We start from the raw sequence: 26,453 nt of genomic DNA on the forward strand, positions 1-26,453 counted from the left end.
ATCTTAATGTAAGAAGGCAAGGCGTTGTAGTAAAAGATTCTGACCCTAAAATGGCATGTGCTTAATACCAGCATTCCTCCAAAACTAGCACAGAGGAGTTCCCAAACGGCATTTCACAGTCACCAAAATCAGAAATTGCTGCTCTAGGACAGCTTTTTCCCCTCAAGCTCTTGGATATCACTGTCCCGGGTTTCCCTTTTTGTCTCAGAAGCATCAGGCTCTGTGGTGGTGAGTGCCCTCACCGTCCTGCTGGCGTGGGACACACGTGTGTCCTGCCCTTTCTTGGGAATAGTTTCATTAGGCATTGGAATTAGAGCAACTAATACTGTTTTGCGCTCTTGCAGGCATCTTGTTGCTGACTGCTGACGTGATTGTCAGGAACCAGGATGTTTGAATCTATACTTTTAAGGCTTTCACTGACTACTTCTTTGAACTTGCCTTGTAGCTTTAATTTTTCTTTTGGTTAAGGAAACTAATGAATGGCGTTTAGCTTCATTCTTCATTCAGAGGAAAACTCTAGGTCATTTATTCTGAAATTGTGGTTAGATTAAAGCCTAAGAGAGCCTGTTTTCCTTGGCAAGAGAAAATAATCAGTTAAGTGTCTGAGTAGCAGGAATCCTTTTTAGCTCTCTTTGGGAAAGAAGAAACATTGAGTTGATATTTTATGTAATCAATACAATGTGCTTTCTAGGTGCTGATCAGGAAGTGGATTAAAAATACAAGAAATAATGCTTGGTCTCTGTCCTTCAGTAGATCACAATTACAGAGTAACAAAATGATATGTAAGCAAGTGTAAACCCCTGTGGTCCAGGACACATGTTGGCTCTTCCCTCTATTTTAGGTAGAGAATTACCAGAGTTGCCCTTCTGTTTTGCCTTTCTGGGATTCCTGTTCACTCCTCTTGGCAGATTTAACTGTTTTATGAGTGGTATCGTTTATGCAGGTTGGGTGTTTAGAGACACCTAATAGTAGAAGGAACGTGGATGTGGGGGTCAACCTTGTCTTTGACTCTAATACCTTCCCTCGACTAGTTCTTTGACCACAAGTCCCTCTGAGCCTCTTTGAGCAAGGGAGTAACGCAACTACCTCACTGAGTTGGTGAAAACACAGAGCACACTCTCTGGCCCATGGATACTCAGTAAATGTTAGCTCCCTGTTCTCCCCCTCTGACTAGGAGTGTGGTTTTTTCTAGACTGAATGATAAAGTGAAGAAGAAAGCCATAACATCATTTGAAAGGGACTCCATTTTCAGCAACTTGACTGGACAGCTTGATTACCAGGGTTTTGAAAAGGCCGACATGGTGATTGAAGCCGTTTTTGAGGACCTCAGCCTTAAGCACAGAGTGCTAAAGGAAGTAGAAGCGGTAAGTGAGGGGCCTGCTGTGCTGGATCCCAGCATAGGGAGTGGAGAACACGGAGATGGGGTTTTTTATTTTAAAGAACTATAGGAAACTCGTGGTTCTCTTTATAGGGCTGTTGTCTCCCAAACGTAAGTTTTTATGTGAGCTCATGCACACTGTGTATTGTTATAAAGGTCAAATCAGAGCCCTAAGGGAAGACAAACAAGTAGCTTATTAACCTAAGCACGGGGTTCGTAGCCTTATGTGAGTGAGAGTTCAGTCACCCAAATATACAAATAGCCTCAAGGAGTGTGGGCAGACGTCTTGACATTTTTGGTTGGCTGCAAGCTATACATAAACTTCGTTAGGCAGCAAAGGAAATAGGAGAGAAACAGTTTTTCCAGGCAGGATTCAGATGCTCATTTTGTGGAAGTGCCGCTTTGGTCTTGAGTCTAAATGCTGTACGTAGTTATTGAGATGAACAAAATAAGTACTTGCAGCGTGCAGTATGAAGGCGGAAGGAAAGAAGAAATGGCAGTGATCCAGGCATGAGACAGACCCAGAGCCTTGACTAGCCTCCAGTGCAATACACAGTGTAGGTTAGTGAATGGTGTAAGTACAGTGACACTGCCTCAGCAGTGCTCCAGGTGTCTTGAGCAGTGGGCCTACTCCTAAGACTCCCTTCCACGTGAGGACGGTCTCCGCTCTACTAATGACTCAACCTAATGAGGGTTTAGAAACGAAAGACAAGCAGCTCTGTTCGGGACAGTGTCCACTTGTGAAACACATTCCAAAATCTTTAGACAGAGTGAAATATAGACTCAGCTAAGGGAGAAAATTTGGAAGAGCTGGGTACACGTGTATTCCATGTATGCGAGGTGGCATTTCAGCTGAGGTACGTCAACGACGTTCCTGGGGCTTTGTGGGCGCTGCTGAGCCAGTGGTAGGTAGGCTGAGGAGCCGCAGAAAGACACGGCCTTTTTCCCACTAAAAGAGCATTTACCACCTGACTAGATGATGGTATTTGCCTTTGGAAAATCAGGGTTTGGGAGGATCAGAGTAGAGAAAAATTTGTTAATTTTAGCAGTTGGGAAGCCAGTGATCAAGGAAAGGAGAAAAAGAAGAGGGATCAGATCAAGAGAAGTGCAGACTATGAGCAAATCAATGTAGTGGTTCCTGTTGAAACAAAGGTTAAGGGAGAAGAGATGGATGGGGCAGAACCTGGAGAGGAAAGAAAAAGAAAAGTCAAGGGGTTTTATGTGTCCGTGTGCAGTCCACAGAGGGAAGGAACCAGACAGATGGGAAAGGGAGGGTACTCAGGGAATCAGGAATTTTTAGCAGACAGCAAGAAGAGCGATGGCGGCTTTAGGCAGGAAGATTATTGCTAAAGGTAAAATCCAAAATATTTCATATGTTGTAGTTATTTGTATAACGTGTCAGAGACCTTTACCTTTTTAGTGACGTTAGTGAAATCATCAAGGTAGGAGATACTCAAAGTTATTCAGAAAGTAGGAAAGAGTGAGGTCCAGAACAGAGCTATAGTTAGAAAATCAAAAATTTCAGGTGAAAGGCCTTTAGGAGGGCATCCTCTCACCTGGCCTCCGCTTTCTTCATAAGAAAATGTTAAAGCTGAGTCCACGTGATAGTTCCTCGGGGATTTAAAACTTCATTTCTCTTCCTCTCCACAGAACTAAACAAACTAACTCCTTTGATATCTTCATAATCCTTGTTTCCAGACCCCTCCTCTCTCGGTTGTCACCACGGCTCAGTGTTCTCTGGGCGTGTGACAAACAACCACAGAAACAACTAACCCTCCACGGTTCTGCAGTTCGGCCAGGGCTCTGCAGAGGCAGCTGGTCCGTCACTGTGTGGCTTCCCAGTGGGGTCACTCACAGGACTGCATTCAAATAAAAGCTTGGCCGGGGCGCCTCCCTTCCCCCGTGGCCTGTCTCCACCTGGTAGTCCTGCTGGAACTTCTCTGCAGCGTGGCCACTGGCCTCCCGGAGAGCAAAAGCAGAAGCTAGCGGGCTTGCTAAGGTGAGGCCTGGCACTGGCCAGGTCGCTGCTGCTGCTTCTCACTGATAAAAGCAAGTCACAGGCCAGCCCAGATTTCAGGGAAGGGAAAGAGACTCTGCCTCTGGATGGGAGGAGAGATGCACGTGTGCAAGGAGGGGAAGAATTGTTGCCAGCCATCTTCGGAGACATTGGTTTGCTCTCCATAGAGAACTTTCCAACCAGCGTTGGCTACCATACCCCCAGTAATGCAACTTGAGACTTAGCTTTCTTATGGTCAGGATCTCCTTTCCCCTACATTATACTTTTGATTAACTAAAATCATGGGATCTTTAGCACAAGTTTACTGCCAGGCTAGGTCTTGCCCATTAGGTGCCCATCCAGTTCTTTTTTCCCTCTTTTTTTCTTTTTTACAAGATCTTTATGCAGTACTTTACCTTTATCCTCATTATAACTGATCTTATGTTACACTCAGCTTTTCAGTGTATTGAATGTATCTTGAACCTTGATGTTAGGATTTGGCCTGTCCCAGATTTGCACAAATTTGACAGATGTGACTTCCATGTTTTTCATCTAAGCATCCGAATAAAAACATAAATAAGTTGGGGTTGTGGGCAGAATGCTGAGACAGTCTACATTAGAGACTGTTTTCCAGGTTGATAAATAATAGTATTCACATACTATGGATAGAATTACAGTGGTGTACTGTTTCTGTGCAGTGTGTACAGTGGTGTAAAACACTATAACATGAAATAGGCATGCACATTAGGGCTTGTTCTTACAAAGGTGAAGGATGGGGTGTCTTCTGTCTGATCAGTTCTGCGTGAGAGGGTGGGCAGGGCTCGGGTGTCACTCACTGGCTTTGCTTTAGACTCCAGTCACCTCCCAGGCCGACACAACACATTCTTAAATGTTCTTCCCTTGCAGGTGATTCCAGATTACTGTATCTTTGCCAGCAACACATCTGCTCTCCCAATCAGTGAAATTGCTACTGTCAGTAAAAGACCTGAGAAGGTAAATTCCAAACAGAGGAAAACTCTGAAATGTTTTACTGCTTCCGGCTCACTGATGAAGGCTTAGATCGTGAGAAGAGATTGGTGTGGATTATGAAGTGGACAAGGGTGATGGTGTAGTCCCCAAAACTGGGCACAGAAAGGCTAGTACCATGACCAGTGTGAGATGCTGGAGCAAGTGAAGTACAACTGAAATGCACCTTTATAGGTGATTTGCCTCTCTAATGGGTATTGTTATCCAGGTTCAGGCTATACTTACCTTTATTATAGCTGGGTATTGAAGATAGGCCCTAAAATAAGAAAGGATGCTCCAGAATAACCCTTGAGCTACAGAGCAGACTTTGGTGACTGTCTAGGATGGGTTTGGTTCCAACTCCAGATTGGGAATGGAAGACCAGGGGTGTGGGGGATGTGTCCACCCATGGGTTCACTTAGACCCTCTACCCAGAACATGAGAGGGGTAGGTGTAGAAGCACTTTCGGTGAGCATTTGGAATGATGCCTAGAAATTTATCTTTGGCCTTCTGCTCTCTACCAGAGAAATCAAGTGAAATCATTCAAGGAAAAATAAAACACCTCCCCTCTCTGGAGGATACCAGTTAGCCCCAGCCAATCAGAACCATCCAAAAGTAGGCAGGAACTATAAGTCCCTTAAGTAGCTGAAATTGTTAATACAAAGTCCATGTGCTAAGAGCGCAAAAGCCTGTTTATTTCTCTTGTAATAGCTTGCTAACACAGGGCAATCTTGTTCCCTGGCACACAGCAGATTAGAAGTGATGTGGGACCAATAGAGGTAGGTTCGGTAATGACAGAAGAGGTGACAGGGAGAAGTGGCAGCGGATTGTGGGGCACTGAGGGGAGACACAGACATAGGACAAAGGCAGAGGGACGATCTGTCCATGCCACATCACTTGAAGCATCTTTGCAGCATTTATAGCCAGCAAAGAAGACTGTTGTCGTGCCTTTGATTGCTGGGAGAGTCTCAGCAATCCAGGACAAAGTTGGTCACTTTCAGCACAACTTTTTTGAGAGACGTAAATAGATTTGCATGGCGTAGTGATGACGTGGGTATATAAACAGTTGTCAGAACTCATCAAACTGATAACATTTAAGATCTGTGCATTTTATTGAATATAAATTATATATCGTAGAGGCTAATTGCTTTTGCTCAGGGGTTCCATCTGATTCGGGTCCTATCTTATTAAATATTTTGGACATAGAAGAACAATTTAGAAGTTAGAAGGAACTTTTGGATTGATAAGTTGGTGTCACATTTAAGTGACCTGTGCATTACACACTGGTAAGTGGGTAGGCTGTGGAGACAGGCCAACCTTGCTGGAATCCCACTCTGCCATTTACTAACTGACCTTGGGCTACTAAATTTAACCTCCTGATATTCTTCTTCCTCATCTAGATAATTTGACTACTTCACAGAGTTGTAATGGATTAAATGTAGGGGATAAATGATGACTATATTAACGAATAGTGGGTGTAAGCAGTCAGTAAATGGTAGATATTTGATATAGCTTATAGCTAAAGTGAAGGGGCAAAACTATAAATTAATGAATAGACTTCTTCACAGTTCAGTTGTGAAGACTATAATTATTAGCTTAACGAGGTTGTTCTCAAACTTCAGCATGTATCAGAATCACCTGGAAGGCTTCCTAAACGCAGATCAGGGCCCTGCCCCTGGAGCTCCTCGTTCAGTGAAGTCTGGAGTGGGCCTGCGAATCTGCAGTTCTGACATGCCCAGGTGGTGTGCATGCTGCCTTGAGACTTTGAGACTTTGAGAATCACTGGTTTAATGAGTTTCGAGGGCATCTGAGTGTTGAGAAATATTATTTAAACCCAGTACAGCCGTCCCTTGGTACCCGTGGGGGATTAGTTCCAGGACCCCTAGCAGATACCAAAATCCATGGAAACTCAAGTAGCTTAGATAAAATGGTGTGGTACAGTGACTACAGTCGGCCCTCCATATCCTCAGGTTTCACATCTGAGGACTCAAACCAGTTGGTTGAATGAGATTCAGTCAGTTGGCTCCATAGTTGATTGAAGCTATCTGGTGAAGCTATCTCACTGGTGGTGAGACCCTCCTGTGTAAAATCCAAGTACGTCTCTGACAGTCCAGCACATTAATTCTTCTGCCTGCTTCACCCACCTCCTCCCAAAAAAAGTGGACCATCTCACCCAAACCATCAGCATCATTAATATAAATGAACCCTCATTCATGCTTCCCCAGTAAATCTAGTTTGGCCTTTAGCTGTGTTGTGGGCATTAATTATTAGCAGGACCCACTGCCCTTAGTGAAAGGCCCCAGAAGCAGATGAAAGAGGATGCCTGTAAGTGCTCCTCTGAGCATGTGGAATTCTTTATCAAAGTACCGTGGAGCCAAACCACTCGACTGTGTCAAGCAGTATTCCTATATTACAACCCACTTTCTCTGCAATGCTTTCTTAGCAAACAAACAAAAATGCTGTTAGTTTCCCCACACAGGATTCTTAAATCTGTCGGCGTTTTGCTCCCCTTGCCAGGTGATTGGCATGCACTACTTCTCTCCTGTGGACAAGATGCAGCTACTGGAGATTATCACAACTGACAAAACTTCTAAGGACACAACTGCTATTGCTGTAGCAGTTGGTCTCAAACAGGGGAAGGTCATCATTGTGGTTAAGGTAAGGAGCTGTGTATCAGACCAGTAGATTCAGAAGAGTTCTATGACAACTCCTGATACTTCCAGGCTTGTTTGTAACTCTTCTGGGGCAAATACACCAGCTTTTGGTATGATTTCCCCTTGGTCATCTACAGTGTGGACAATGGTGTGACTGTACTGCTGAGCCAGGGTCTGGGGTGGGGATTGTCTGGGACACAGGAGGTTCTCCCAGCCATTGCAGACCTTTCAGGTGGCCATGAGACCGTCTGCTGTGCTCTTGGATTCAAGCTGGGCTGCCTCTGGCGATGGCTTCCCCTGCAGTTTAACTTTAAGGATTCTGATTGAGATTATAAATCACCTTGAATTCTGAAATGACTTCTGGGGGAGGGAGACTGCTTTCAGATCCAGGCAGTGCCCTCAACTGAGGGGCCAGTGAGCTCATGTTCTCTCCCTTGGCAGGATGGACCTGGCTTCTATACCACCAGGTGCCTCGCACCCATGATGTTTGAAGTCATCAGAATTCTCCAGGTTGGTATCACTCTTGGACTGTTGGAGATATCTTCCACTCCTTAAACCAGTCCTCCAAACTGGTAATGTCAAGGTGAGGAAGAGGCTTCCTTCTAATGCACTAACTCCTGGCTCTTCTCCCCAAAGGCCCTTTGGTTCCCTCCCTTTCCACGTGGTGTTGGGAAGTTATGGGCTAATGCTGGACTAAAATAGGCAGAATTTTAGCTCTGCCCCCTTCTCATCCTCCCTGCTTCTTCAAGCCAGAGGCCTCCTGACATGCTCTCGTGTGCTGTTTCTGCCTCCCACATCCAGAAGAGGGCCCTTTGGTCTGATTGGTGCTACATCTGCTTCTGCCGCACTCAGAGCCCTCTGGCGGCCGTAGGGGTCATTCACTGGCGGGAAGGGGCGTGGCCCCTCCTCACGGGGCTCTGATCAGACATGAGGATCATGAGACTCTACCGCACTGCTCCTTGGTAATGGGAGACTTAGCCCTGTCTGCCATGGAATCTCGTTATTATTGAGATTCAGGATTGCAAACAAGAAGGAAATGAATAATTTGTTCATCTCTAGACTTCCTTAAAATGCTGTGGGTTAGGGAAGGCTCAGACTTCCCCTTGTGGCTCCCAAACTTCTTTGTGCTTCCCTGAGTGAAACAGTCCCAGTCCTGGGCCTGGCCAGGTGGCACCCAGAAGAGAAGTGGGTGCTACACAGGGCTGTTTCTGAGGGCCAGTCCAGGGAGCCCTTAGGAGAATCTGGGAAGGCCTTCCCCTGAGATCCCAGCTCTCCTTCCCCATCCAGGAAGGAGTTGACCCTAAGAAGCTGGATTCCCTGACCACGAGATTTGGCTTTCCTGTGGGCGCTGCCACACTGGTGGATGAAGTTGGCGTGGATGTCGCAAAACACGTAGCAGAAGATCTAGGCAAAACCTTTGGGGATCGGTTTGCAGGTGGAAACATAGAACTGCTGAAGCAGATGGTATCCAGGGGTTTCCTGGGTGAGTAGCCGCAAAGAAACATAACTAGCACCATTAGTGACAAAGATTCCTGAGACCAAAGAGTTACAGAAGGCCCAAAGTGTAGAAAAGTGTGTTTCTTAAACATAGAGCTCACCGCATAGGGAATTTAAAAAATCATTTCATGACAACCTCTTCTTAGGCTGGGCCTATAGACCATGGACAAAAGGCAGAAGGCTCTGCCATTGCCCAGACTGTGCAGGACTGACAGGCATCTCGTCCTGCATAAGGCCTCTCCTACGTCTGTGATGCTGCAGGAGCATTATGGCCAGGCTCTCCCTGTTGTCTGACTACCTGAGGGGAGAAAGTAAGCCTCTAAGTACAGAGCACGTAGTTGAGGCCCACCGAAGAGCTGGCCTTCTCTCTTGGCAAAGCAGCAGCAAAATCAGCAGTAGGCCCTGAGTGTCCTAGGGTCTGGTGTTGCATATCTGGACATTAAAACTCACTCACATGGCCTTTCCCACCCAGATACACAGACGTCCAAGCTGCAGGAAACACAAGATCTTTTTTCCTTCTCTGCCAACTCTTCCGACAAACACTAATTTCTAGGGTGGGCTGGATCTAGAAGTGCAGGCGTGCAGAAGAGGCTAGAGCTTTGTAGCAGACTGTCTCAGGCCCGTGTGCTGAGAACCTGTAACTCTCCCTTTCCCACGTCCTTTAGGTCGCAAGTCCGGGAAGGGCTTTTACATCTACCAGGAGGGTGTGAAGAGTAAGAATTTGAATTCTGACGTGGACAGCATTTTGGCAAGTCTGAAGTTGGCTCCTCATCCTGAGGTGTAAGTTTATTTGAGGGGCTGAGGGTGTGGAAGCGTGTTTCTCCCCAGCTTCTGGGCCCCTCTTCCATCTTTTTTGTTATGATCGCCATACCTGACCATAAAGAACATTCCTGATTCTTAACACTTTTGGCCCTTCCACATTCCACCTTGTTCTCTGCCAGGCATCAGTGTAAGGACTGCAGCCGAGCCTTGGGAAGCCTGCCCTCTGCCGGTCTCAGCACCGAGAAGGCGATTATCCTAGGTCCACATCATTTATCATCATTAACGATAGATTATTATTTATGTGTAACTTACAACTGCTGATGTCAAGATACTGCCTGCCCTGCCAGAGCCTGTTCTCAGTGCTCAGTGTCAGGTTAACTGGGGCATGTCACTCTCTGCTATCTTTTTCCACGGGTGGCATCTTCCCTAGAGTTGAAGGTTGACTGGGGCCGGCCCTCCCTCACATCCTGCGCCTTTGACTCTCCCTCTACCTGAACGTCTCTCCCTGTTGGCAGCTCCTCGGATGAAGACATCCAGTACCGCCTGGTGACCAGATTCGTGAACGAGGCCATCCTGTGCCTGCAGGAAGGGATCTTGGCCACGCCTGCAGAGGGAGACATCGGCGCCGTCTTTGGGCTCGGCTTCCCCCCGTGTCTTGGAGGTTGGTCTTGCAAACTGAGAATGTAGCTTGCTTTATTCTCAAGCTCACTTTGCTTCTCCTTCAACAAGGTCCTATTTCTTCACTTAGGGCCCTTCCGCTTTGTGGATCTGTACGGCGCTCAGAAGATAGTGGACCGGCTCCGGAAGTATGAGGCAGCCTATGGAAAACAGTTCACCCCGTGCCAGCTGCTCCTTGACCACGCCAGCAGCCCTAACAAGAGGTTCTACCAGTGAGCAAGCCCTCACGTCCTGGTCGCTCGCCCACTGATGCCAGCCGTGCTGGGTCTCCAGCAGAGTAGTGTCTAGATGTATGAGTAACCAGAAGGAAAACAAACTTGCCCTGGGTGTGTGCCTTGATTAAAGTGCCTTGAGCTATGACTGTCTCTCCCTCCTGGTGAAGTCTGGCTGTGAAGTAGTTTGTACTTCATGTCGGAAGGTGGAACACACTGTGCTCATGAATTCATAAGCCTCAAAGCCCAGGCTGGCAGCGTCTCTGGAGTCATCCTTGCTGCCTGTTCCTCCCGGGAGGCCAGTGGTGGTAAGGACAAGTCTGCACCCAGCCAAACACATAATAAAAACCAGGCTCTTCATCAGCTTCTCTGCCTGCCTGTTCCTTTCTCTTCTGTCTTTGCCCTCTGGTTTAAACCCTTCCTTCAAGGAGTGAGCTGGAATAAAGCCCTGTGCTTTGGGGAGGAATGTGTTGGCAGAGTTTTGGGCAGCACCTTAAGAGAGACTGCAGTGGTGGAAAGTGGGATTTTATGGACCTGAATCCTTTGAAACTGACTGTATTTAAATGCTTTGGATGGGCTTCTGCTTAGTGAGGAAGAGGCGCTGGTGACCCAGAGCAGCGCGAGTGTAAGGGGTACGGAGGACCAGCATGTAAGATTCCTTTTCCCAAGTCTTCATCACACAATTCTGCCCAGTTCTTTTCTTGGTGCCTCATTCACGTGCGCACCTCAGGACGTTTGTGGGAACACTGGAGTTCAGCAGAGGAGATAACATTTTCCTGGTCAGTATACCCTGCACGTCTTGGCGGCCCCAGAGCACGGAAGGTGGACAGTGCCTGCATAGTGATCACACACAGCCTGTGTGAGCAGCACAAGGGCACCGAGTCAACCCACCGCCGCCTCCACTCTTCCCCTCCCCCCTGCCCCCGGTGTGGAAAGTTCCTGTACTTGTGTTCTGGCAGAAGCCTTACCCAGTCGGGGTAAACAGCTTTGGGACTCCTCACTGGGTCTGGCAGAAGGATGCACGCTGAGGGGGTGTGGAATCATAATGCAAGTCCCACTGCACTGGGCAGTCTCAACATTGAAACATTGAGATTCCTCCTGCCTCTGCTCCAGCTGTATCTCAGTCGCCCTCCGGGCACAGCTCTGCTGCTGGGACAGGCAGGTGGAGAGCTTAGCTCCTGGGCTACTCAATGCTCACAGCTGGTTGCCAGGAAGCCGGACTCTAAAACCAAGGCATCGCTGAGGTAGGGTTTTCAGGTGACCAATAGAAGGTAGAGAACTGATCCTCTACAGCAAGGCTATTAACAGGCTTCGGGAATGGGGTCAGGGAGTGGGGTGAGAGGCTCAAGGCAGGCGTTTGGACAGGGCAGGAAGTTAAACCTGGGCCCTGGCCGGTGGCATGGAGCTTTGAAGTACGATCTTTCCACTCAGCAGCACTAGGGAGGCGTGAATGATGTTGCAACATTAGTGGGAGTTGAAGGTCCATGTAGGGTAGGGGCCAGTGAGGGGTTTTCAGAAAGTAGTGAGAGCCACACCTCCAGCTGCCTCTGGGGAACATAATAAGAATGGGCCGTGTGCACACACATTTCCCAAGTCCTCTCCTGCCCACAAAGCATGCACGTTGTGTCTCAGTCCCCACGGCCCTCCAAAAGAACACGGTGACACCCAGATTCCACCTGCACTAGTCTTCAGTGGTCTAGCGTTTATTTCACTAGCCCTTGAGGATTCATTAAGTGACCAGCAAGGAAACCAAATGTCTCAGCATCACAGTTTCTGTGCTCTACTTCCTGACTCCCCTTCCCTCAGCGCCCAGGCAGCCTTGCTTAGGGCGTGAGCCCCAGCATGGCTTCGCTACTCTTAAGATAGGAAAACAGAGGAAATAAATATCTAGGTAGGCTAGGTAAGGCAGACGAGAAGGCTGATGCCCCTGGGCCTGACACTAGCGGCACGGGAATGAGTGCGGTTCTGGTAGGCGAGGTGGGGAAGGGCACAGGGTGGGTGGGCAGACATGAGGGCCAACCGGCTCTGGTGCTGGCAGAGCACCATGCTTGAGGTCCAGGGCACCAAGACCTGCTTTGAAGCAGGTGGACAAGTGCAGGAGGACTGAGCTCCAGGAGGGAAAAGGCCAGTTTTCCCAAGCGCCCATGCTTTCTCTCCTACCCACCCAGCCGGTGCCAGTGACAGGAAACCAGGAAGGGCACCCAGCAGTAGGGGCAGGAGCCTAGTGGAAGTGGGAGTAATCAAAGACCACTTGCCTCTAGCATCAGGGAGCAGCTGCCCTCAATCCACCTGCTCCTCCACAGAGTCAGTCTTCATGGACTGGATCCATCAGGTGTAATGGAGGACTGGGTGCAGTGAGCCCGGGGCAGAAGCTAGGGCACTGCGTATGTGGGGAGTATCTGCCTCCCTGAACTAGGGAAGTAGGCCAGCAGCAGAGCTGTGCTCTTCCAAGGGCATCACCCACAAACCAGAACCCAGAGATGGAGCCTCTGAGGTGGGCAGCACAGGCTGCACTTGTCACACCTGTGCTCAAGGCCAGGGACCCAACACGGTGGAGCAGAGCAGGGAGGAGGGGCACTCAGACGCTGGGGCAGCTTAGGCCATGTGCCCACAGAGCACAGAGAGAGGGCACTTGGGAATTTGTGCTTAACTTATGGGCCATCTTCCCTTGTCTCCAACCTGCACCTACAAGCTTGAGACGCGGGAGGGATTGGTGGAGCTCTGCCGCAGGGCGGAGGGAGCTGTGAGGTCACCATGAAGGCCAGCTTGTGACCCCTCCCCATCCCACCTCGATGGGAATCGAAGCGTGCACTGGTGCCTCCACCCCTCCACTTACTCCACACACTCAAAGGCAAGACGCCTGCAAGGGTCTGGCCAAGAGGCTCCCCATTACCACATGTGTCTCCCCTGGATTCACTCTGCGTAGCTGCTTAGCTGCCTCAGTCTGGCATGGATTCTCCCGCTGGAGCGCTTCTGGGAGTGCTGCCCCCAGCAGACCCAGGGCTGGCCTTCAGGGCCTCCGCACCAGCATTCCAGTTGTGCACCTACAAGCTGGGAAGTCAGATCTTGGGCCGCCAGCCTTTGATGAACTGCATGATCTTCTTGACCTGCAGCTTGGTGAGGTGGAAGTCATCTGCCAAGATGTCCTCACTGAGCTGCACGAAGATGCTGCCATCAATGCGTTCTCGGGCAAAGAAGCTCACCACATCCTCTGAGAGCCCAATGAAACGCAGACTTCGGGAGACCTCCTCCAGGGAGAGTGCAGACAGGTCAGCGGGGGGCTGCCAGGAGGCGGCGTCCCGGCCTCCCCAGCCTGTGGCCCCATCCCGGGGACTGGCTGGAGGCCCTTCTAGGCGCCCCTGGGTGAGGAGGAGTCGTGTTCCGCCTGCATCAGGCCCCTGCAGGCCCACTGGTGACAGGGGAGTGGGGACCTGCCGCAGCACCAAACCTTCGGGCTCAAAGGCCTTCGGGGATCCAAGGGGTGAAAGGCCAGGTCCAGGCGCCCCCACAGCTCTGGGTTCCTGACAGCGCAGCAGCTCAGGCTCTGGTGAACTGCCCTGGCCTAGCTCAAAGGGGTCGAAGGGCTCTGGGGCTGGCTCCTGCCACTCAGAGGAGGAGGAGGAGGAGGTGGGAGCAGCAGAATAGGCCTGGCCTGGCAAGCCTGGGCCTGGGGAATAAGCAGGGCTGGAGGTAGCCAGAGGGCCCAAGGTGGCTGTGGGCACAGGAGAGGAGGCCACTGAAGGGCCTGTGGGGTAGGCAGGCCCAGAAAAGGGGTTGAGAGCTCCAAAAGGAGCAAAGCGTTTCTGGGGGTGAGACGGCTTAAACGGAGGCGGGCAGCTGTGATAGGTCTTGACGGGGGTGTCAGCCCCCAGGAGGGAGGCAGCTCGACTGCTCAGGGGCTCTCCAAGGGCCCGGGAGGCCTGGCTGGGCTGCGTGGTGGAGGGTAGGGGTCCCGGGGGTGGGCGGCTGGAGGACTCGCCCACCTTGCAGTCTCCCCAGGTGCATGGGTAGCAATAGAGGGAGTAGGCGTCTGGTGATGGAGAACCACTGCCACTGCGGGAACCCGCCCTGTGGGCAGACACACAGATGTAAGGGTCAGCAGAGCAAGAGGGAAACGCGACAGGGTCACACACACCACATAACAAACTCCTGTCGGGTCATGGGGGCTGCAACTCTGATCTCAGCAACACTGGCCTGTCCACACTTTAGCCCCCAAGCCCTGAGACCCTCTTGGATTGCCCTCCTCTTTCTTCCAGCACCCCCTATCCCAGGAAAAATTAAACTATGCTGAATTACATAGAAATTTTTAAACAGCAAGGAGCACTCCATCCTGTGGCAGATCCCAGTCTGGAAGGAACCAGAGCAATGCTCCCATCCAACTATCATTTATGAAAGGAGCAAACTGAAGCAGGAAGGTGAAGAGCAAAGGACTGGCCCCCACACCCTGGCCCCTAATGCTCTCTCCCTTGGTCACTGCTCAGCAACCTGCACCCTCCCAACTCCAGGCCGGAAATCTTCCTCTTCAGCACTGTTCCCCTCCCCATACTCCCCTGCCTCAATCCACCTGAGGAGGACCAGGACTGGGAGAAGGAAGGGACTCACCCATCCTGGAGGCCAGAGGAGTAGTAGGAGAGGCTGGAGCTGGGTGAGTGGACAGGCTGCAGCTTGGGGAAGCGTGGGGGCACTGGAGGGCTGCCCGAGAGCCAGCCGCTGCCACTACCACCCCGGGGGGGTACAGGGGGGGTGTTGAGCAGGCGGCACTCCTCCTTCACCTGCAAGCACAAGGCCATGATTCCACCCCGTCCCCAGGGAGCTGGGCAAGTCTGGGACTGACACTGCCCCACTTTGCCAAGAGATTGCCTTGCCTTATACCCCAACTACTCACCCACCCACCCCACCCCCTTCTAATCTCTCTGGCCTCGTGGCAAGCCTCATCCAGAGCCCACAACACATACACTGTCTCTTTTGGCCTTGGAAATCCATCATGAATACAAGAAAAAAAATAGAGAAGTATATCAAAAACAATCAGTTAGTAGACATATTCCCTTCTCACGGAAAAGGAGAAAAAGAAGAAAATGATGTAATGAGGAAAGGGAAGTAAAAATTATCTGCCATCTAGATCCTTCCTTACGGGTCAGACACCCAGAGTGGACTCCATGGGATGTTAATAGGCATTGTCCAGATTCTGTGGACAAGTTCAGCTGGGAAATTCTGTGTTAAACAGAAATAAATTTCCTTAGTGCAGGACTTGTCAGAGCCTTTACTGTATCAATACTCTGCGGCTCCAAAATGAGGAGAGGGAGGGCTGGGTATCAGACTACATTTTCTAAACCTATTTCATCACAGAACATTCTTTTCACTGGACAATTTAAGGGACTCCTGTTCTGTGGAACCTTCTGGGTAACGCTATTCTTGACTCACCCCAAATTATCTGAGGCTGGGAACCTGCTGGCATCTTGGTCCCCACAGCTCCTAACCTGGAACCCCTTTACTACAAATGCTCTTGCGTCTCTTTCACCCTTTTCTTCTCCCCTTTCCCCACTTTGGCCACCGGTCACACACTCCAGGGACTGGAGTCTGAGATGCCAAGGCTGGGCCCAGGAGATCTAGCTTTTCAGGCCCAAACCTTACGCCCTGGCTGGCCACCTCCCTGAAGGACGGGGCGCGCAGAGCTCGGCACCCAGCCTCCCACCCCAGCTCGCTTCCCCGCGTCCACTCACCGCCTCGGACTTGGGAGGCACAGGAGGCGGCGCCGCCTCGGGCTCCAAGCGGGGCGGCCCGGTGGCCCCGAAGGAGATGAGGTCGGGCCCCGGGAGCGGCCGAGCCCTGCCCTCGAAAGCCTCGGCCGCCTGGTGGGCCCACAGCTCCTCGTAGGGGATCTCGGCGGGCGGCGCGGCGGGCTCGGGAGCACTGGCCCAGTCGGGGCTCATGTACTCCTGGTCGCTGTCGCCGGGCGGGCCGGGGGCGGGAGCGCGGGCGGGCCCGGGGGCGCGCGGGGGCGCAGGCAGGCAGAGGCGCGCGCGGCGCGGGCTGGCACAGTCGTCGGCCAGCTCGGCGGGCGCCTCGCGCACGGCCGTGGAGTACTCGTCGGGGTCGAAGCGCTCACGGCAGTAGGAGGCACTGTCGCGCACCAGGCGCTCGACGCGCGGGTCCCCCGCCAGCAGACCCTGCGGCAGCGTGAAGCGCGGCGTGTCGGTGAGCAGCAGGAAGTGCAGCGGCGCCGGGCCCTCGCGGCGCAGCGCCAGCCCCAGCACCACTGTCTTGGAGATGATGCTGACTAGCTTGTAGCAGTGGCCCTCCCGCACCCGGTGCAGGTCGTAGGGGTTGCGCGGCGGCCGGCTGGGCACCAGCACGTTCACCGGTAGCCGCACGCGCTCGATGATGGCGCGCACCGTGTGCTCACCCTCCTGCATCTGCAGCTCCAGCGGGCTGCGTGTGCTGAAGCGGCCCTGGCACTGGAAGGGCAGGCTCAGGCTCTCGTTGGTGCGATGGTTCATACAGATGAGGCAGGGCATCTTGCCTTTGATGGGCCTGGAGCCCCCACCGCCGCCCGCGGCCCCTGCGCCCCCGGGGCCACCGCCGCTCACCCCGGCCAGCGCCCCGGCCCGGCCCAGCTTGCGCAGCAGGGTGGTGAAGCGCGAGCGCTCCTTGGTGGTCTTGGCGCACAGGATCTCCGCCTGCCCCATGAGAGTGAGCTCATCGCCCGCGTGCAGAGTGAAGTTGTACACTTCGCTGTCCTCGCTGAACTCGCCTGACACCACCTGGGGACCCCAGAACCAGGAGAGGCCTTAGCCAGGGCCCCAGGGAAAGCCAGCCCTGCAAAGCCCTTCCGGATCCAGGACAGCCCTCCTCCCTTGGGGCCTTCTCAGGACTGAGACCAGATCAGGAGTCCTGGACTGATGACAGTCCATCCTGGGAGGCCACATGATGACTGTGCAGCCTTCACTCTGTTACCTCATGTAATAACTTGCTTGGAAGAATTGCTGTAAGGATTAAATACTTTGAAAATATTCAATATACAGCACATTTTATTATTATTATTTTACAATTAGGGCAATAATAGTCCTCTACCCATTCGACAAGACTACTCCAAAGAGAAATGAATTCATGGGTTAGAGTTTGTAAAGAGTTACCTGTACACAAGTGGGGGGCTGTTTACACTGTCCCCCACAACCAATGGATACTAGGACAGCTGCCCTGAAAGGTCCCCAAGTCAGGGCATGACCCTCCAGACACACTCCCTGCTTCCTCATCTTTTGTAGAAGCTCTTAGGCCCCCTTCCAGGATGTTCATACACTCAGCTCTTCTGACATGGCCAAAGGCCTCAAGGGGCTGCCAGAAGCCACCCTGTGACACTTCTACCTCCCAGACCCTAAGGGTGACCCTCCAACCAGGGTCAGGCTTGCCTCCTGAGGAAAGAGTCAGCCTGGGGGCTGCCTTTGCAGGAAGGACTGACCTTGACACTGAAGGTGATGGCTTCCATCACAAAGATGCGGTCAGGGAAGACACTGGCCACCTCCTCCACGCTGCTGAAGTACCTCACTGGCTCCCGCACATCCCGGGCCTGCTCCAGGAGCTTGAACTTCCCTGCATGCAAGGCAACGCAGGCTGCTAGCGCGGGCCTGCTTGCTGGGAACCTGGCCTGCACCCAAGAGACCTCATGGTCCCCACCTCCCCTCTTCTTAGCCAGACCCTCTGGAACTCAGATGGGCAGAAGGGCAGGTTTGCTCTAGTGGAAGGAGCTGGTCAGCTGGTTTAAGCTTCAGTGGGAAGGTGAGCACAGATCCCTAGCAACTAGAGCCCAGCCCTCACCCAGGGGAAAGCTTGTGGGTGTGTGATAAGGCTAGCAGCTGCCTGCCCAGAGAAAACCAAGTACAAACTGGCACCCAAACACTGGGACACAGAACTGTCCTCTGACCAAGCATCAGTGTGGTACTGGGGGTGCTGAGTGCTCGCTTGGTCCCAGCCCCACTCTGACTTGCTGTGACCCTAGATAAGTCCCTTCCCCTCTCTGGGCTGCTAGGTCCTCATCTAAGGAGGATGGAGCAGATGACCTTGGGCCCTGCCTGGATCTGACATCCTATGCATCTGCCCTGGGTTGCTAACACATACTGATGCAATGGGCAGACCAGGGGCCCAGACCCAGGACTTGGAGGCCCAGAATTGCTGCTAGTCTGATATCTGTTCCGTTCCCAAACCCTGCACTGGTCCCAACATCCAGGCCTACTGTCCCAGAGACCTCTGATCTGAGGTGATCAAAGCCCCCTCCCTCAGATGAGTCCTTTCAAACCTGCAGTTTAGGGCTGTGTGCTTTGGCTGGCTCAGCAAATGCCCTCAGCAGACACAGACTTTAAACAACAATGCTAATCCATGAAGCTGACACCCCTGGGTAAACCTCACCTCACTGTCCACACACCTTTTATGTGCCCACCTATATGAGCACAAAGACAGGCTGTGAACCACCCTGGCCTCTGGACAGAAGGCCTCTTCTCAGGCCTTACACAGAAGAGTCTTGTGTGGGCCAAGAGAAGACAAGGTGACTCTTCAGCTTCTGTAGTCTTCCTAGTGGTTGCTGCAGTCACAGTCCATTCATTTTTTCATTCCAAAAACATTTTTGAAGCACCCACCATGTACCAGACACTGGGCTAGGCCCAATAGGAAGTGCAAACCTGAAAAAGATACAGTCGGCCCTCAAGGAAATCCAGGTATAGTAGGTGTAACAGTGAGCACCCAATGATGGCTGGATGTGACAAATGCTACAACAGACTTGTGACAAAAGAGCTAGAGGATCACTGAGTTGGGGGAAACCTGCCTGGCAGTCTGAGGGGATCTTAACAATGAAAAGAGTTTTACAGAATGGACATTCCACCTGGAGGAATCAGCATGAGCCAAGGCACGGAGTCCTGGAAGCAGATCGCCTGCCCCAAATGGTGATGCCTAGAGGTTAGGACTTGAGGAGGGGGATGATGGGGCCGAAGTAGACAACAACTGGGTTATGAAAGGCTCTGAATGCCACATGGTAGGACTTTATTCCATAAGAAGGAAACCCACTGGAGTGTTCTGAGTAAGGAGAGACCAAGATCCAAGTTGAACTCTATAAAGACAACAGAGAAACCATTCAGGTAAATAACTCGGGAATGAGTTCTGGAAAAGAGCCGGGGTAGCAATAGAGGGAACAGCAAAAATACGAGCAGGCCAAGAGATACGCGGAAGAGAGCCTCATCAAACTAGGATGACCAATGTTAAGGAGGAGGTGGGGGAGGAAGGGACTCAGCCACCAACCTGGTCAGAAATGGAGACAGCAGAGCTGTTAACCAAAACTGGGACCCTGGAAGGAATGAGCTGTGGGACATGGGCTGAACTGCGAGGCCAAGTGAGGCCCTGCAGGGGGTGCTCCTAGGGCAGGTGAGCATGTGGGTGAGGGGCTTGAGGACGCCTAGTCAGAAGTAACAGACGAAGACACCAGCCCATGGGAGGCAGCGTCACCTGTGGGGCAGGCCAGATGGCTCAGGGAAGAGGAAAAACAGAGGAACTTGACCCTTTGGGGACCCTCTTCCCAGAAAAATCCCAGTGTACTCCTAGCAGGAACACACACACACAATTTTATATACAGTATGGGGGTTCTTAGAGCCCCCACAGCCCAGCCAGAAACCCAGAATGAGAACCCCCAATGCAGGGTATGAAGAGCAGAGGGCAAGGGGCAGAGCCTGCACCACCACCATCTCCAAGCAGGAAACGTGAGAGCCAAGAAAGAGAAGGGAAAATGCCCAGGAGAAAGCTGGAAGGGAGTCCTGCCCACCCCCCACCCACACCCCAGCTACCCTAACCACTCTGAGACCCTGGTGGAAAAAGGCCTCAGATGTGCCTCAGCCCTAGATGGGGCAGGGATAAACCGGGACGTCACAGGTCTGCCACCATCCAACAGGAGTAGCCCCTCTCCCTCACCACGCCTCCTCCCCCGTATCCACACACAAACCCCCCAACCCCAAACAGCCAAGCAGGGAGAGCTGGAGCCAAGTCTGGGCTAGAGGTGGGGGACAGCAGGAAGATCAATGTAACCATGGTAGCCAGCACCACTCCCTTTGCCGCAGCCTGAGCCCAGTGCCGGTCATCACTGCTGGCAGGAAGGAAGGGAGACCTCCGGGGAGTGATGCTCCGGCCCCTGGAAGCCTTTTCCTCCCTCTGCAGCCCTGCTTCGGGCAGCTTCCTCCCCAGCCTCCCCCTACGTGAGACCTGAGGTCCCCCGTGGGTCCAGGGACCTGCCCTGCCCTGGCCTCCCAGAACTGCGTTTGCACAGCCCTCACAGTCCCTTCCAGCCTGAAGCAGGTTCTTATTTGTCACCCCTCTCTGCCAGCACCTGACCCATGGCAGACGCTCCATAAATAATGGTGGGTAAACGTACAGCCTCTGGAGTCGGACAGACCCTGTTGGATCCCAGCTCTGCCACCTACCACCTGTGTGGCCTTGGGCAAATTTATCTAATCTCTATGGGCTTCGGTTTCCCCACCTGTAAAATGGAAGCATACTACTTGGCTTATGGGGCGCGACAGCCAAGTGCTCTGCAGGGCTGGGGAGCAGCACTGAGCAGGAGCGCCGGGCGTGGGGCGGCGGTCCCCAAGGAGCCCAGTCTCCCGGCCTCCCAGGCGGTGGGCCGTGGCCTGGAGATCCGGGTCACCCGCAGCGTCCCCCACCCCTCTAGGCACAAGGCGCCACCCTCCTCCCCTCCCCCGCTTCGCAGCGGCTGTCTCGGCTGTCTCTGGGTCCGCAGCCGGCCGCCTCGCCCGCGACATTATTAATTCATTAGGAGGAACTAGCGTCGAGCTGTGCAGTCAGAGCTTCCTCTTTAACCGGCCAGTGGCCCGGCCCCTCCCACTTCCAAGGGGCCTAGGCCTCCCCGCCCCAACCCAGGCAGCGCCCAGCCTGCCCAGCGGAATGATGGGGCTGGGGATGCCACACCCCGGCGGGCCAGTGTCACCCCATAACCTCTGTCATGCACTCAGGGGGGCACCAAAAGAGATGCGGGGAAAGGGCTAGGAGCCCTTGGCACCTACAGTTCCCTAATGACAGACTGAAATGGTGCAGTCCCTAAAGTCACACGTCTGTCAATGAGGGCTTTTTCCAATATTTGCTTTTTTTTTTTTATGACTTCTGATTTTAATCACACACTTCTTCTGGATCAAATATTTGCTTTTCTATCCCAAGAAGACCTGGGACCTCTCCCCAGACCAATGCCAAATACTCAGGCTGGTAAGTTTCTAGCTGGGGCAGGCCTCCCCAGGGGCTCAGGCCTCCCCAGGGGCTCAGGCCCAGGACAGAACTCCAAGTCAGAAAGACAAAAACTTGAGAGTTTCCTTACCTTTTAAATGGAGTGTGGGGGCTACGGGGATATCAATTCACAGGGTGCTGTAAAGAACAGAAGCCCTGGAAAGGGTTTAGTCGTGTCCCACTGGCTCAGGGGACGCCTAAGCAGGGCCAGAGGGGGAACAGTGTACCTGTGAGGAAGGGCTGTGAGCCTCCTCAGCTCAAAGGATTCCCAGCCTTTTGGGGGAGTGGGGGTGGGGGGAGCAGGGTGACAGTTAAAAAAATAGAACTGGGCTGGCTTCTGAACTCCTGGAGCTTGATAAGACTCTCTCAGGGTTACTGTGAGGATGCAATGATGAAAACGCTCAGCCCAGTGTCTGGCATGCAGCACATATTTAATATGCAGGAGCTGTGGTCTCCTGGGCTGGCATGGGGGCATCTCTGGGATATGGCCACCAGACTCGCACCTTTCCCACACAGGGACAACAACCCTGCATTTCTGGAGTCTAGATACCTGGGTTCTAGCCCTTGCTCTGCTGCTTACTAGCCGTGTGACCCTGGGCAAGTCACTTTCCTTCTTAGGCCCCCCATTTCATCATGTATAAAATAAAAGGGCTATAGTGTGTGTGTGTGTGTGTGTGTGTTTAGCAGCAGAATCCCTTCAAACAAAATCTTAGACAGGACATCAGCATCATATGTAAAACATATAGAAGTAGAAATTCATTAGCTTATTTCAATCTTATTTAAAAGTCTAAAATCAAAAACAAAGTCTAAAATCTTAACATTCACTTACAAAGTCAATCAGTGAAAATGAGTTTAACAAAAAATTGAAAGAAAAAAAAAACAGGATTAGAGCTGGCAAATGCAACTGTATAGTCAGCCTGAGCGTTCCTTTTTTTTCTGAAATTTTTGGTTGTACAATACTGGCAGATTCTGGCAGGAGATGTTCTCTTTGAGGGTCTGTACCAAAAGGGTTAATGAGGCAGATCACAGTACACGCCAAAGATCTCTATTTAGGGTTAAGGTTTGATTTGTAGCAGTTTGAGGATATAATTTTTTTTAAACATTAGTTTACAATCTATTTTAAAAGAAAATGTGAGTCAAAGTATTCCAACCAGATACCCAAGGCTCCACAGAACAGTATGAAAACCACTGGGCCCTAACTCTAACCCTCACCAACACTAATCACCACCCTGCCAGCTGTGACCTCGCTCATCCCTGCGGCTCCAGGGAAAGGCTGGTCACCAACAGCTTCCCCCAAGACTTCTCCACCCCTTCCCCCCTGCCTGCAGCCCCCGCCAGCTCTATGCCATCTGTCCCTGGCTGGGCACACCTGGGTACTGTAGTGGGATGTCAATCTTGGGCCCAATGACGTAGTGGCCCTCCTCCAGGGTGTGGGCTGTCACCGTTGTCCACTGGCGGCAGGAATGAATGAGCAGGATGTCTCGCTCACTGACGCCCTCGGCATACTCCCCTGGGAGGGGAAAGGAGGATAGAGGAGGAAGGACAGAAAAAGAGAACTTTAGGAGGGGCAGAAAGGATAGACAGGGTGACCTCCTCACCTCTTCACCAACACCCCGCCCAGGGACAGCTCCTCGTGATCCCTGTTCAGACCAGCAACGCTCAAGGGACAGGCAGGCTGCCAGCTGTGACCCCAGGGCTGAGTCAGGCCCTATCACAGGGATCAGGCTCCCAATGGGGTCCCAGCAACCAGCCCAGTGCTGTCCTTCATTCATCATTCAATTGGACCGCCTGCTGTCCCAGGCACTGTGCTGGAACCAGGGGCTCCCATCGAATAGCCCAACCCTTGCCCTCCAGGAGCCCTTTGGCCCATGGGGAGGTGGGAAGAGATGTGAACAGTGAATACAAGCCAAGTTTGAGGTGCTAAGTGGTGTCTGAGCTCTCACAGAGTGTGTAGCAAATGAGCTGGGGGTGGGAGGCTGAGGGAGACTGTGCTGAGCAGCAGACACTTGAGCTGGGCCTCAGAACAACTCGAACTCACACCAGCAGAATCCTCAGCCCCCAAGTCAGTGCCTAGGCCAGGCAAGGAGAGCCTTGTTGAGGGTACAGAGAGGTTCAAGAAGAGGCTGTCCACTGTGGATCCCAGCTGAGAGGACTCCCACCGAGCCGTGGGTCACTCAGGTCAGGAGAATGCCAGGGCTTGGAGGAGCTGATTCCTAGCTCTCTTTGAGCAGCGCCTTCCTTCTCACCCACTGCCTCAAAGGAGAGGGGAGAAAGTCTCAGGAACCCCCGACCCCATCTCAGAGAAGCCGCTTCCCGTCTCTCCCTCCCTCAGCCCTTCATCCTCCCAGGCTCTGGAATACAGTGATGATGGCCAGAGGAGGGGGTGGATTTAGAAGGGGAGGCCTAGTCCTGGGGGAAGCTGCACTGGGGCAAAGGTGTTGGGAGGGGCCTGGGCCCCAGAGGCTCCAACCCCAGCAACGGTTTCCAGGGGAGCCGGAGGGGCTGGCCCAGCTTCCAGGAGGAGGCCAGCAAAGCCGTCTCCTGGATGCAGCTGATGGGCAGGGTGGGGGTGGGGGACACCTCTTTCCCAGCTCCCTCAGACACAATTTATTAAATTTCTGCCACCCAACCAAATGGGAAATGGTTCACTCTGACGGCTAGGAGCTCCTTGAAGTGTGTGCATTTGGGGAAGGAGGGAGGCGCAGGAGAGGATAAAGTGTGTCCAGGACCTGCCGGGAGGGCCTGGCTCCCACTATGTGTGTGTGTGTGTGTATGTGTGATAGCAGTGGGGTGGGGAGTGTCTGAGCCTTCGTCCACAATTCCTCACTGCCTGAGGCAGAGGAAGCTGTCCTACTCTGCAACCTCCTTTTAGAGCTCTTCTCCCACAGAGATGCAGGCCACAGCCACACGGGACACACACCAACAACCATGGGTCATGGTCACCAGCAGCTCAACCATCACTGCCACCTGGCCCACAGTGATAGGGGCTTGTGGCCCCAATGACACAACTCAATCCCATGGTCTCACTAAGGGGCCCCTCCCAATTACACACACAGGGACCTTCAATACTTCAAGACACTTTTGATCATATATGGTGACGAAAGCTATAGCCACCACTGTCACAGACAGCTGGGCATCACACCAGTTGCTCATTCCCTCATTTATGCATTTGATCCCTCCTGTAATCTTTGTTAGGCAGAATGCCCTGCTGCAAGGAGCCTGCAGCCCAGTAGGAAGACAGTACCTGACCATTATAACAGATGCACAATAGGGACACGACAGAGGTGACAGGGATGTCAGAGGAGGCCTGCCAGACTGAAGAGCTCAGAAAGGACCCCCAGGAGTGGGAGATGCCTAAGATGTGTGGGAAGTGGCTAGGCAGAACCTAGGGCCAGCATATTTCATTCACACACAGACACACACAGCCTTGCTTTTGACATGCACAGTCGGCATCAAACACTGATGATCCGGAGAACAAGACGTTAGACTGCAAGGCACCTCTGCCCGACGGCCCAGGCACAGTCACTCTCACGGAACCGGCTCCTGGAACACACTGCCTCTCACTGTGCCCACTACTCGCTGCTGCGGGTCGGAGGAGGGGCTGCCGGCCCCGCGGAAAGGAGAGGAGAGGAGCCTGTGGCCACGGGCCCCATTAGCATTCAGGGAAGCGAGTGTGCCAACGCGGGCCAAACCCCTATTCTTCTCACACACAAAACCCCCGGCCTGGCTGCCAGCACCGGCTCCTGCCCCTCCCCCGGCCAAGCAGCCCCCCTTCCCCCAAACGGTCCCCTCACTCCAGGCATCCCCTCTCGGGCCCCCAGGCACGGTCCCATTAGCAGAGCAGTCCGGGCCCCCGGGCCCCAAGGAGAAGTGGGGCAAGATGTGGGGAGGGCTGGAGGCATGCCGGACGGGAGGACTCGCTCATTCCGGTCCAGAGGTGGCCTGCTCGCCCCGAGGACTGGAGGCTGCTCCCTGGGCCGCGAAAGGAGGGTGCAAGAAGAGTCCCAAGAGGGGCTGAGCTGGGCTGGGAGTCGGCAGCGGTGGGAAGACAGAGTCCAAGGCCCAAGGGATGCGAGAGGACAGAGGTGAGAGGCCAGAGACAAAGGGATGGAAGGGGGCGCGGCCGGGGCGGGGGTTTGGGGAGGTACTCAGGGAAGGGGGTGCACCGACGGGGCGGGCGTGGTGGTCCCGTCGCGCTCTGGGCTAAAGCTGGGCCGGAGAACTCTGGTCAGGGCCCGGCTCCAATCCCTGTCCCAGGTTTCTGTCCCTGTCCCAGTCTGCGGGGCCCTAGAAGAGGAGGCCCCTCGGCTGGTGGGCCCTGGGTCTCCAGGGAGGCGCGCCAGGAGTGGCACGGGGCCCGCACAGGGGAGCGGGAGGGCAGGGGCGGCATCCTCACGGCCCCAGATAGCACCTGCCGGGAGAGTCCCCTTTGGTCCCATGCCTCCCGCCCCCCCTCCCGCCTCCGTCGCCCTTCCCAGCAGCCCCAGTACCTGGCCCGAGGCAGGCGAGCGTGGGCAAGCGGCACCGGCTAACGATGAGGTCCAGCGGGAAGGCGCCCATGCTCCAGCGCAAGCCGGCCAGCCCGGCCGCCAGCTTCTCCATGGCATGGGCGCCCCCGGAGCCGCCGTCTCAGGGCCCCGACGGCCAGTCCCGCGCGGCCTGGGCTCCTGTGCCAGCCACCACCTCCTGGGGTCGCCGCGGCGCTCCCTGCCTGGCCGCCCGGCCAGGGCTGCGGGCGTCACGTGGCCCGCCTCCCCGCGGGGCGCCGGCCCCCGCCCCTCGCCCCTCGCCCCACCCCCCAGCCCGCGTCCGCTGCCGCCGCCAAGTCCCGCCTCCCAGCCAGCCCAGATCGCCCGCCCCAGCGTCCAGGTGACAGCTGGGGACCGGGGACCCTGGGCGGGCGCCTGGACCAAGACGTGAACAGCATCTGCAGGGTCGGGGCCGGGGATCGGCCTCTCCTTCCTTACCAAGGGATGTTCTCGGATTCCCCTTCCCCCGCCGGGAGC

At 53.5% G+C, this 26,453-nt stretch overlaps 2 protein-coding genes across 2 annotated transcripts in view; one reads left to right on the forward strand and one right to left on the reverse strand.

The window, feature by feature from the left end:
• The window catches only part of HADHA (hydroxyacyl-CoA dehydrogenase trifunctional multienzyme complex subunit alpha), a 38,969-nt gene extending 28,424 nt beyond the window's left edge, over positions 1 to 10,545 (forward strand). Inside the window, exons 13-20 of the mRNA XM_010991202.3 lie at positions 1,193 to 1,364; positions 4,281 to 4,367; positions 6,897 to 7,037; positions 7,475 to 7,543; positions 8,321 to 8,516; positions 9,196 to 9,310; positions 9,808 to 9,953; positions 10,041 to 10,545. Coding sequence (XP_010989504.1) covers positions 1,193 to 1,364; positions 4,281 to 4,367; positions 6,897 to 7,037; positions 7,475 to 7,543; positions 8,321 to 8,516; positions 9,196 to 9,310; positions 9,808 to 9,953; positions 10,041 to 10,186 — 1,072 coding nt within the window. The 3' untranslated portion in view covers positions 10,187 to 10,545. The remainder of the gene's footprint in view (positions 1 to 1,192; positions 1,365 to 4,280; positions 4,368 to 6,896; positions 7,038 to 7,474; positions 7,544 to 8,320; positions 8,517 to 9,195; positions 9,311 to 9,807; positions 9,954 to 10,040) is intronic.
• A 1,319-nt stretch (positions 10,546 to 11,864) lies between these two features.
• On the reverse strand, positions 11,865 to 26,157 carry GAREM2 (GRB2 associated regulator of MAPK1 subtype 2). The gene is made up of 6 exons (XM_031466709.2): positions 25,938 to 26,157; positions 22,817 to 22,957; positions 17,639 to 17,769; positions 15,903 to 16,943; positions 14,785 to 14,954; positions 11,865 to 14,250 (listed from the first exon to the last, which is right to left on the reverse strand). Exons 1-6 carry the CDS (start codon positions 26,047 to 26,049, stop codon positions 13,242 to 13,244), a joined length of 2,604 nt encoding a protein of 867 aa, XP_031322569.2. The 5' UTR covers positions 26,050 to 26,157; the 3' UTR covers positions 11,865 to 13,241.
• Between the last annotated feature and the right edge of the window lie 296 nt (positions 26,158 to 26,453).

The sequence above is a fragment of the Camelus dromedarius genome, chromosome 15, assembly GCF_036321535.1.
Source record: "Camelus dromedarius isolate mCamDro1 chromosome 15, mCamDro1.pat, whole genome shotgun sequence".
In the NCBI taxonomy this organism is placed as follows: Eukaryota; Metazoa; Chordata; class Mammalia; order Artiodactyla; family Camelidae; genus Camelus; species Camelus dromedarius.